The 12,857-nt window shown below is 43.4% G+C and overlaps 1 protein-coding gene across 3 annotated transcripts in view; it reads left to right on the plus strand.

Moving 5' to 3' along the window:
- Positions 1–12,857, plus strand: part of DNAH14 (dynein axonemal heavy chain 14) — a 225,456-nt gene that overhangs the window by 119,260 nt on the left and 93,339 nt on the right. For all 3 annotated transcript variants that reach the window (XM_066595168.1, XM_066595169.1, XM_066595170.1), the window contains exons 31-34: positions 1,468–1,613; positions 2,950–3,018; positions 5,527–5,713; positions 7,800–7,879. In XM_066595168.1, the coding sequence (XP_066451265.1) occupies positions 1,468–1,613; positions 2,950–3,018; positions 5,527–5,713; positions 7,800–7,879 (482 nt within the window). The remainder of the gene's footprint in view (positions 1–1,467; positions 1,614–2,949; positions 3,019–5,526; positions 5,714–7,799; positions 7,880–12,857) is intronic.

Genomic DNA, 12,857 nt, shown 5'->3' on the forward strand with positions numbered 1-12,857 from the left:
TACACAGTGACTCCACCAGCGGAATAGTGAGTGCAGCTCTGGAGAATAATACAGGATGTAATTCAGGATCAGTACAGGATAAGTAATGTATGTACACAGTGACTACAACAGCAGCAGAATAGTGAGTGCAGCTCTGGAGAATAATACAGGATGTAATTCAGGATCAGTACAGGATAAGTAATGTATGTGTACAGTGACTCCACCAGCAGAATAGTGAGTACAGCTCTGGAGTATAATATAGGATGTAACTCAGGATCAGTACAAGATAGGTAATGTATGTACACAGTGACTCCACCAGCAGAATAGTGAATGCGGCTCTGGAGTATAATATAGGATGTAACTCAGGATCAGTACAGGATAAGTAATGCATGTACACAGTGACACCACCAGCAGTAGAATAGTGAGTGCAGCTCTGAAGTATAATACAGGATGTAACTCAGGATCAGTACAGGATAAGTAATGTATATACACAGTGACTCCACCAGCAGAATAGTGAGTGCAGCTCTGGGGTATAATACAGTATGTAACTCAGGGTCAGTACAGGATAAGTAATGTATGTACAAAGTGACTCCATCAGCAGAATAGTGAGTGCAGCTCTGGGGTATAATACAGTATGTAACTCAGGATCAGTACAGGATAAGTAATGTATGTACACAGTGACTCCACCAGTAGAATAGTGAGTGCAGCTCTGGAGTATAATACAGGATGTAGCTTAGGATCAGTACAGGATAAGTAATGTATGTACACAGTGACTGCACCAGCAGAATAGTGAGCGCAGCTCTGGAGTATAATACAGGATGTGACTCTGGATCAGTACAGGATAACTAATGTATGTACACAGTGACTCCACCAGCAGAACAGTGAGTACAGCTCTGGAGTATAATACAAGATATAACTCAGGATTAGTACAGGATAAGTAATGTATGTACACAGTGACTCCAGCAGCAGAATAGTGAGTGCAGCTTTGGAGTATAATACAAGATGTAACTCAGGATCAGTAAAGGATAAGTAATGTATGTACACAGTGACTCCACCAGCAGAACAGTGAGTACAGCTCTAGAGTATAATACAGGATGTAACTCAGGATCAGTACAGGATAAGTAATGTATGTACACAGTGACTCCACCAGCAGAATAGTGAGTGCAGCTCTGGAGTATAATACAGGATGTAACTCAGGATCAGTACAGGATAAGTAATGTATGTACACAGTGACTCCACCAGCAGAATAGTGAGTGCAGCTCTGGTGTATTATACAGGATGTAACTCAGGATCAGTACAGGATAAGTAATGTAATGCACAAAGTAGGTTAATTTTATATATAAACTGTGAAATTGTGGCCAGAGGGGATCTCTTTCATTGTTCGCATGATGGCTCTCTATATAATAATTAGCAAATTGTTGGTATGACAACAGAAGCACAGCTGTTAATACTGGTAGTACAATAGTAATGCTTATATGTGTATTGCAGATGATGGGGAAGTTCTTCTCTGGGATGGCACAGTCTGGCGCTTGGTGCTGTTTTGATGAGTTTAACCGTATTGATATTGAAGTTCTGTCAGTAATCGCCTCTCAGATACATGCCATCAAAACAGCGAAGGACAACCAGGCCATAAGGTATTGTTTGCAAGCCTTCCAACTCTCCTGTTTTTTGTAGAATTGTATTGTGAAGCAATAAACGTTGGAGGATAGAGGGGCGACAGCGGTGGAGGAAGGCCATTTTAATACCTATGCATTGGGTCCACTTGGGTATTAAAACAATTCTGGAATGGGGTTAAGCATGAACATAAGAAAGGCTGCAATAGTCAGTAAAGCAAAGCTATGTGATGTGAGGACATGGCAGGTCTTCTTTATAGAGAACCTATCACCATGAAAGTGCCGTCCAGTCTACCGGAATGAGGTTCTGGAGCAAAATAGAGCAGGATGAGTTCCCCAGGGGGCAGCTAATATCGGAAGACATACTTCCTTCTTGTATCTTCTGTATAGCTGGTGCAGCGGGCTGGTAACTGAGATGAATGGCAGTCAGTATTCACAAAAATGTCATAGATTTTTACAGTCTCCAAGAAGAAATTAGGTATATCCCCAGAGACCAGGGGTAATAGGGTAGCTGCATATAGAGCCTTATCCTGTTACTATCCTGCCATATCATTGGACACAACAATAGAGCTGTTATTAAATCTCTTCCCTTCTGATGATCATGAGATGACTCTGCTCATCTACCCCAGTCTGTACAACAAAGCTGAAAGGAAATGTCTGCAGGTAATGTCAGCCTATTGTGACTGCTCTGTTAGCGAGTAGGAAAACTGCGATAATTCAATATCTTTTGATATATGGATAAAATAACATTTAAAAAAAATACTTGATTGAGTCAAAGAGCAGAATAAAGAAAGGATTTTGATTCTTTTGCTGTCCATATAAATATTGAGTAAGAAGGGAGGAAAAAGTTTGTATACTTTTACCACCCTGGGACAAAATACTCACCGAATAGGCAATTTTTAGCCTATGAAATGCAATGACACATGGGTAGTATAAGCACAAACATGCATGTATCATGCGTAATTACTGCATATTTGCCCAATCGCATTGACTTCAATTGGCTATTTCAGTCCGTAATACAGAATACAGACCGAAATGGGATATGCTGCATATATTTTCACGTAACCGAAAATCGCACATGTGAATAAACTAATTGAAATCAATGGATTCTATTCATTCCGCACTATGCTTGTAAACCATACGGACCATGTTTACGCCTGTGTGAATGAGCTACGATAACCATTTATGTCTCGCTGCAATTTGGAGCAATTACAGTAGTTTGCAAAAGTATACACGCCCTTCAAAAAGTTCTAGAACATTCTTACATCTGGGTCTCAATGCTAAATAAAAGGTAATTATTAATACTTTCCTGCTGGGTTTTTCTGCTGCAGTGATTGTGAAATCATGTTTTATGTAGGTTTATATTTGAGGGAAGAGAGATCCGTCTAAATATGTCCTGCGGAGTCTTCATTACCATGAATCCCAGGTAGGTACAAAGATGACTTTTTTGTTTCCTGACATGCGGAATATGAAATGTTTCTCGCAATAAATTATACATACAGGAGGAAAATTCAGCGTTAACGAGTGGTGGGACTGTCCGCCCTCAGGTACTGAGACTGAGACGCCTTTTTTGGTTCTTAATGACCTTCTTCATTCGAGTCACATGTTTAGATCAGATCTTCACACGTGTGACTGTCTGAAATAGAACATGGTCCATAATGCATACTGGAATTTACGTGTTGGTGGAATCCGCCTCTGTTTAAAGCCGCCTCTTCTGTCTTTCGTGACTGACTTTTTATGGAATGTGCAGAAGTTCTCAGTATAACCTCCAGTTATTTATATAAAGCTCCTTGTCTGTAGAAAGTTTGATATTAAGGTCAGCACTTGACTCCCAACTCCAAAACTTTTCTTGCATACATGAATCACATTTACAATGAATGGCAGCTTGAGGGACCTTTCACACGGGATGGGATTATGCCGCAGGACGCCGCCAAATCCGCAGCTCCGGAATTGCACACCAAAATCCAACGGTCTAACTACGGATTTTGATGCGGAATTGCAGGCATGTTCTAAGCCATTTTCAGTTCTGCATCAACATCCACAGTTAGCCTGCAGATTTAGTTGCGGAATATTCCTCGGCTTGCGGTGCGTTGTGCGGCCTATTCTGTCCTATGTGAAATGCCCCTTACAGTGCTTTCACACAATGTGGAACTATTCTACAAGACTCGCCTAAAGACGCTGAAAATTCTGCACCTATTCTGTCCATGCGACCTATGGTGCAGAAATCTGCGGCAGTAGATTTTTAGCTGCGTCTTGCTGAGTAATTCAGCACTGTATGAAAGCACCCTTATTATATACTGTACCTTAATGGTCCTTTCACAACTGGATGATCCTTGTATGGAAAGTGCTCAAGCAAGTTCTGCGGCTTGTTCACTACATACCAGGCACAGTGCCGTAGATTTCATAGTGGTGGTACAGCGGTTCAATCACATTCACTTGGATAGGACAGAACTGCTATCAGGCCACATGATGAATGAACATGATGTCACTGGCCTAATTAGTGCTAGTATCCCTGGTGGTCTAGTGGAGTATAGGAGTTAGTGTCAGTATCCCTGGTGGTCTAGGATGGTGTTGATGTGAGTGTTAGTATCCATAGTGGTCTAGGGTAGTGTAGGAGTTAATGCTAGTATCTCTGGTGGTCTAGGGTAGTGTAGGAGTTAATGCTAGTATCCCTAGTGGTCTAGGGTGATGTAGGGGTTAGTGCTAGTATCCCTAGTGGTCTAGGGTGATGTAGGGGTTAGTGCTAGTATCCCTGGTGGTCTAGGGTGATGTAGGAGTTAGTGCTAGTATCCCTGGTGGTCTAAGGTAGTGTAGGGGTTAGTGCTAGTATCCCTGGTAGTCTTGTAGAGTGGAAAGGTAAGCAGAATGCAACGTGGTCATGCAAATTGATGCAGATAAGGAAGATAGAACAGTACCTCTGCAGCGCCACCTATTGTATGACTGCATTCCTGCAAATCAATGTCCGACCCATTATACAGGTCTTTATAACAATGATTGGGAATTGAAAACCAAACCAGAATCCATACTTAGACAGCTGTTTTGGGGTTTTTGCCCCTCATCAATGTGCAGTAGGTTTCTGAATTGGCTAGTGAGAGGCCTATGACATGGCTCGGGAGGGGTATCGTCCCTCCTTAAGGAGAGCACCTAGATGGTGTGTGAGGAGACCTATAAGACCATGCATGCACCTCTGGGAAATATATGCAAATAAGGAAGATGGAACAATACCTCTGCAGCGCCACCTATTGGATAAAAGCATTCCTGCACACACTAGTCTGTAAAGACCTGTATAAACGTTCGGACATTATATTCTGGAATGATGTCATCCAATAGGTGGAGCTGCAGGGGTATTGTTCCATCCTCCTTATTTGCCTATATTTCCCAGAGGCGTATGCATGACCCTATAAGTCTCCTCATTCACCTCCTAGGGGTCTCCTCACACACCTTCTAGGTGCCCTCATTAGGGGAGAGACGATACCCCTCCCAACCAATGCACAGTAATGACACAGAGGACTGTGCAGTAGTGATGTCTGCGATCAGCCGAAGCACTTCATCATCGCTCTGCCCAATCACCAAAGATATCCCAGGAAGTCTGCTTGGGGGTGCCCTCTTCATTTTAAGAGCTAACACCACGGGAGGTGACACCCTGATATTGTTTTTATAGTACCTCTCCATCACCTGTTACCCAGAGCGCCCCAGTGGTGGGGTATCTTTCTTCTTACTGGCTTATTGGATTAAGAAAGATGAAGAATGTTCTATCCCAGACCCATTCTAAAATAATATAATGTACAGTATATTCTATAATGTAGCGTAATACCTTAACCTGTAATACAATGTAGTACTAGAGTGTAATATATCTGTATGGTCAGACTTATTATACACACTGTGCAAAAACACAACGGTAAATATGAAAATTTATGCCGTCTTCTATTTTCAGATACAAAGGACGCGTTGAGCTCCCAGACAACCTGAAATCTCTGTTTAGACCGGTGGCAATGATGGTTCCCGACTACCAGCTTATCGCCGAGATAATGCTCTTCTCCGAGGGATTCAAAACTGCAAAATCCCTATCTGGGAAGCTAATAAACCTGTATCAGCTGTCAAGCAAGCAGCTCTCCCAGCAGGTGACACATTAATGGGGTCTGACAAAATTTAAGATTTGTATCTTCAAGGGTGTGAATACTTTTGCACAGCAATACAGTCCGGCGCACGGAGGAATCCAAACCAAGAGCTTTATGTCCACATCATGAAAATATCCTAGGTCAGAAAGAACCAAGGAGGAAATGTAAATGCCTTTGCGTTTCCAACTGATGAGTGTGTTTTCTCTGACTGCGGTTTTCGTCTGGTTTCTAAAATGTTCCTAAAATTAAAAAGGAAGCAAATAATACAGGGTGAGGCAAAAGTCTGGACACACCCATTTAACTGGTGTAATAAAGAGAACATTGACTTCTAATGTGTGAAAATATTAATTTGGAGGGAAGTTGCATTTTTTTGGTGGAGGAGACCAAAAATTCAGTCTCCCTCCCATTTAATACTTTCACACATTGGAAGTCAATTTTCTCATTTTTTTAAATAAATTCTTTATTTATTGCATTTATTTATTCGGTGAACAACTGGATTATGACTTTCAAGGTACAACATAGTTTGCATTCGGATAAACCTCATTATTAGAAAGTTAGGTAATCAGAGAACATTTTCAAAAATATGCAGTAAACATAACCTGAGGTATATTACTAGTAACCGGAACTTTCCGGTTTTCCAATAAACTCTATACTTGACTTCATACCTCTACTCGTTGTAAATTAAATTCACAAATATCTAACGAGACCGACAGGACACATGAGGGGTACGCAGGGAAGGTTCGGGTTCGGGTGGAGCAAGTAGAGACACTGACTGTTGGAAAATGAGTATATGTGAGAGAGTGGGTTAGTTAGTTTGGGGGCTAAGAAGCTGTCGATATTCTTCTGAGTCTCGGAACACTGTCCAATGGTACCATGTTCTGCGAAACTTTTCTTGTGTACCTTTTAGTGCTGCAGAGAGGTCCTCCATCTCCATAATCCAATTAACTGTATTTATCCATAGTGTCAATGATGGCAGGGTTGTCTGCCGCCAGTGTTTGGAAATACACGACCTTGCCGCTCCTATAAAAAAAACTCACCACGGATTTTTTTATAGGAAGCCAGCGGGATGTCACTGTGATGTAGGAGGAAGAGGGCCGGGGATTTTGGTAAAGGAAAATGGGTAAATTTAGACGTGATTTGCCAGACCCCTGACCAGAAGCCCGCTAGCATCGGGCAGTCCCAGAAAACGTGTAACATGGTTCCTTGATCCATTCCGCATCTCCAACATAGGGGGGAGACCGTCGGGAATATTTTGTGTAGGTGATAGGGCACCCTGTACCACCTGGAAAGAATCTTAAATCCAGATTCTTGTATCCTACTGGATATTGAAGATGAGTGTGTGATAGTGAAGATTCTATCTCTCTCCTCTGGGGTGAAATTAACTCCTAGCTCCTCTTCCCATTTCTCCATGTATCTTGGAGGGGACTCCTCCGGTTGTGTGTTGAGGATGTTATATAGTCTGGATAAGGTATGTCTAGATGGGCCCTCCTCTGTGCAGATTGTTTCAAACTGTGTTTTTGGGCGGGCGAATGCGCTAGGGGGAGGTAGGGACTGCAGGTAGTGTCTCAGCTGTAGGGTCTGCCACATCGGGAGTGGTGTTGGGGCAGTGGGCCCTCTTAATGTTTCCCCCGATATCCACTGGCCTTCTTGTATAAAGTGTTCTGCCCTGTACCTGCCCTCCGTGAACCATGTACAGAATGCTCTGCCCTCACTGCCTGGAGCGAACTCTGGGTTTCCGAGGATCGGGAACATTGGAGAGGGCCTGGGAGATATGTCTGCCCTAGCTAGTACTCTGGAGGCGATCGATAGCGTGGGGCCGATAGTGGGGTGGTGCGTCAAATCCGCCGGACCCGGTCCGCCACACCAAGGAAGGGAATTTTCTCATTTTTACACCAGTTAAATGGCTGTGTCAAGACATTTGCCTCACTCTGTATTGTATAAAAAGATCCTCTCGTTTTGTGTACCCAGGGAATCATTGAGCTTGAGAGACCATGTTCAGTCGCAGATATGTCATTTGATCTCATCGGACCCTGACAGACAGACACTGACAGATTTTAGCGAATGCTTATATATTTCTTGTATCTTCAAGAACCATTATGATTTTGGAATGAGAGCCATTAAGACGGTGCTAGTGGTGGCCGGCCAGAAGAAGCAGGATGTAGAGTCCAGGTGAGATATAATCCGATTAATATGAGCAGCTTAAACACATAAACGTACGCAGAGCTATTTGTGACATCACTGTTTTTACTAACTTTTTAACTGACATATTTTTGGGGTTTTCCTTTTTTTTTTTTATCCTCTCCTCTCAAGAGCCAAAATTTATTTCTCTGTTGCCATGAGGGCTCTATTTTCGTGGGGCGAGCTGTAGTTTTTATTAGAACCATTTTGGGGTGCATACATGGTTTTTACTCACTTTTTATTCAATTTTTGGGGGGAGATGGAATGACAAAAAAAAGGTGATCCTTACCTTCTCTTTTCCTTTTTTTGCTTTTACAATGTTCACTATGCAAAATAAATAGTATGGACCTTTACGTAGAAGGTGATACCGACTTTTTTTTAGTTTATTGTTTAGAGTTTTTATTGGGAAAAGGGGAGAACTTGCACTTTAAATATTTTGTCATTTTTAATATGTTTCAAAGCTAAACCTTTTTCTATATTCTTATTTAGACCCCATAGGGGACTTGAACTTGGGATCAATTGATCACTTGTGCTATATACTGCAATACTTCTGTATTGCAGTATATAGTACTTTTTAGTGTTGGCTATAAAGCCTTGCCACTAGCCACAGGCAGGGCTTATTAGGCATTTAGTCTTGGCAGCGCTGGGTGCCTTCACTAGGCTTTAGGCTGCCATGCTAACCCATCAGCACCCTACATTCGCATAGCAGGTGTCCAATGGGGTGCTAGATAGGGACCCGACCACCTTCCAGCTGGCTGCTTAGATGTGGGATCAGCTTTGAACAGTTAACAGCTGTCATCAGCACTAACTGCTATCTGCAGAGGTTGGCGTTAGCTGTCAGCTGTTGAAAACTGCTAACGCTCGCTTATGTGGAGCGGACCCTGCTTCTGAGCCTGTGCCATACATTCGTAGAGACTGCATGGTGTATATTTAACTGATGCATTCAGAAAGAGGTTAATTTGTCTTCTCTGCACATATCATTTAGCTTTGTCTGCCTTTTGGTTGCCTGAGTATGCTCCTAGCCACTGGCATACATAGAAGAGAAGGGGCCCCATAGCATTTCTGCAAGTCAATGTCGGACCTTTTAATAAGCCTTGTACCAATGACTGGGAATATGATTCAAAGCCGGAGTCTTCTCCAGAAGGAAAACCTGACCACGCACTGACGGCTCTGGCTTTGCCCAGTCATTGTTACAAGGCTTGCTAAAAAGTCTGACATTGACTTGCAGGAATGTTATTTGCTATGTGGTATGCTTCTGGGGTCCAAATTAGTGAGAAGTATATTCGGGTCCGGAAATAACTTGCCGCACCACACACAACTGGATGTGATCACAAGGTATCCATCTTTAATTGACAGGCAGCAGTTTTTCTAGAGGCACAGGCCTTAATTACAATAATTCAGATTTATTATAATTCATTTATTCTCATTGTTTCATAAAACTAAAACACAAATATGAATATGCAAGATAAAGAATTTAACATCTAAAATGCCAAACAAACACGCAGGCGCAGTGCAATCACATATGATTGGCTTCTCGGAACACGGATACAGGAATGTATAACAATAAAATGTTTAGTATAAATATTCAGAAACATGCGTGAACAGCGAGGAACAAGTCATCTTGAGGGCTCGGTCACACAAGCGGTTTTCGGTCCGATCTGCAGACGCGCTTGCAATCTGCAGATCTATAGAACCAATGCATCCCAATGGGAGCAGGCACATGTCCGTTTTCTATGTGGATGTGCGATAAATTATATGACACAATAATTCGCAGAACACGCCTATCTGCGTTCTGCGAATCGTTGTGTTCTATATATGCACTCAATGGGGCCGGCGGCAGCAGCGCCGACACCATTGAGAACATATACTAAGATTGTTCCCCTCTGCCACAGCTGTGCCACAACTGTGGCACAGAAGAACAATGTTCTCCCATTGAAGTCAATGAAGCCGGCAATACAGCTGGCTCCATTGAAAGCAATGGGCTGCCGGCGAGCGCTGGATAAATTTTTGGGGAAGGGCTTAAAATATAAGCCCTTCCCTGAAAACCATCCTGAAAATGTGTAAAAAAAAAAAAAAAGTATACTCTCCTTTTTCCTGCAGCCGGAGTTCAGCCGCATCCGGCCGGCAGTTCTCCTGAACTGGTCTCTGTAGTATTCAGCAGGCGGGGATTTAAAATCCCCGCCTGCTGAATGGGCTGCCTCTGATTGGTCACAGCCCTCACCAATCAGAGGCAGCTCTCACTCACCCATTCATGAAGTCATGAATGGGTGAGTGAGTGCTGCCTCTGATTGGCTGAGCGCAGGGACCAATCAGAGGCAGCTCTCAGCTATTGAAGGACAGCTGAGAGCTGCCGAGCTGCCTCTGATTGGTCCCTGCGCTCAGCCAATCAGAGGCAGCACTCACTCACCCATTCATGAATTCATGAATGGGTTAGTGAGAGCTGCCTCTGATTGGTGAGGGCTGTGACCAATCAGAGGCCGCCCATTCAGCAGGGGGTGATTTTAAATCCCCGCCTGCTGAATACTACAAAGAGCAGTTCAGGAGAACTGCCGGCTGGACGCGGTTGAACTCCAGCTGCAGGAAAAAGGTGAGTATACTTTTTTTTTTTTACACATTTTCAGGATGGTTTTCAGGGAAGGGCTTATATTTTAAGCCCTTCCCCGAAAATTCAGCCAGCGCTTGCCGGCAGCCCATTGCTTTCAATGGAGCTGGCTGTATTGCCGGCTCCATTGAATTCAATGGGCGAACTGTGGCAGAGGATAGTGAGCAGCGCTGGGCCGTTTCGCTGAAAACGCTGCTAGGTGCAGATTTTTCAGTAAATCGTCGGCGTCGGTCACGCGATTTGCAGATGCGCATCCGTTATCGCGCGAAAAAACGCCCATGTGACTGAGGCCTGACACACCGGTCAGTCTGGATGCTTTATAGCTCTCTCTTGGTAGCGCAGGTCTCGGCTGTTCACTCAAGGCTTTTTGAGCAACTATTTAATATCTGTAATTTCTCATTTTAAATGAAAAAGTAATGTAAATGAAAGAGGCATACAAGATGGCTCCCTGATACAAGATGGCTCCCTGATACAAGATGGCCCCCTGATACAAGATGGCTCCCTGATACAAGATGGCTCCCTGATATAAGATGGCTCCCTGATACAAGATGGCTCCCTGATACAAAATGTTTACACATAGGATAGAACATATAGTCGTATTCATTTCACTAACACTACCTTCCAATAGGTGGCACTGTAGAGGCATTGTTCCATCTTCTCATTTGCATAAATTTCCCAGAGGAGCATACATGGCCTTCTGTGTCTCCTCACACCTTTTTAGGGGCTCGAAACGATACCCTTCCTGACCTACATCTATAGGCTTTTCACTAGCCAAGACAGAAATCTATTGCACACTGACGGGAGGCAAAAACCCTGAAGCGTGATTATCTTTACCATCTGGCGAAGATTCTGTCTTTGGCTCATATTCCCAGTCATTGTTACAAGGCTTGTTAAAAGGTCTGACATCGATTTGCAGGAATGCCACCTTCCAATAGGTGGCGTTGTAGAGGAGTTTTTCCATCTTTCAATTTGCATACCTAGCAAGCATGGATGAGCGCTTCTGCTGCTTTGTTCTTGCGATCAGTGGGGGTATCAGAACCTGGACTCCCACCAATCAAGACATTTTTCATGTCCCTATGATACATCAAAAACTTGTTGAAGTGCAGTTACACTTTAACCTCTTTCCCCATTGTGATATGCATGCATGTCACAGAGGTGCAGTGTGAGCTCGGGAGCTGAGCCTGTTCCATACCCAGCAGGTGCCGTCTGTTTCTGACAGCTGACACCCATCACAAACAGCCCTTGTCAGAGCTAGCTCTGATTGTAGCTTCCCCTCCAGCTCAGCATTGGTCCCTCTGTGATTGTGGAGTGCCAATGGTTGGCATGGCAGCCCTGGGGCTAGTGAAGACTGGCAGTGCTACCATGTATGCCTGTAGCAGGGCTTAATATGGGTATGTCAAAAATACAATGTACTGCAATACTGAAGTATTGCACTATATTGTAGAAGCAATCAAATGATCACAAGTTCAAATCTCCTAAGGGGACTAAAAATCAAATGTAAAATAACACTTGTAAAAATAAAAAAAACATGAAAAAAATATAAAAAATTAAAAATAAACCCTTTTCCCATTTTCCCCACAAAATTATCAAAGTAATTTAAAAATAAACAAAATTGTCATTGCCGGGTCAGAGTAAGCTTAAGGCCCCCTGTCCACGACCGTGAATTCGCCGGCGGTAAATCGCCGGCGAATCACGCAGGCTGAAGCTTTCCATAGCGTTGCTATGGAACTCGCCGGCCACCTGTCCACGAGCAGAGAATCATTGCGATTCTCCGCTCGCGGCCGGCAATTCACAGCATGCTGCGAATTGCCCCAATTCTCCGCGGTCAGCCTATCTATCAGATAGGCTGACCTGCGGAGAACCGTGTGCCGGCTCCTGCTCCCAGATACCGCAACGCCCGTGGACAGGGGGCCTTAAACTATCCAAGTATTGCATTATTTATCTCATAGGCTGTCAAAATACATGATGTCAGAATTGCATTTTTGTGATCAGCCGGTCTCCCAATAAAAACTGATCAATGAATATGATGGCAAAACACATTTTTCTTTTTAATAAAAGTTTTTTTTTTGTTTTTTTTTAAGTAGTAAAACATAAAAAAAATCTATAAACATCGTAACGTTGGTACTGACAGAAAAAAAGACAAGTTATGGCTCTTGGAATCCAGGGATGAATAAAGGAAAAGAATCAGCCAGCAGACGGTGTGATGTAATGCCGCGCCGCTGATCAGCACTTTGTACAGGTTACGCTGTTGTCTATCATGGAATTCTGCGCCCCCCATAATCTCATCAATACTGCCGCCAGCGGAAAAACCCTCGTCCTACTGTTCCAATGAGGTTAATGCTTTGTGATACGGCTGAGCTGAGGCTG

Source organism: Eleutherodactylus coqui, chromosome 3 (assembly GCF_035609145.1).
Source record: "Eleutherodactylus coqui strain aEleCoq1 chromosome 3, aEleCoq1.hap1, whole genome shotgun sequence".
Taxonomy (NCBI): domain Eukaryota; kingdom Metazoa; phylum Chordata; class Amphibia; order Anura; family Eleutherodactylidae; genus Eleutherodactylus; species Eleutherodactylus coqui.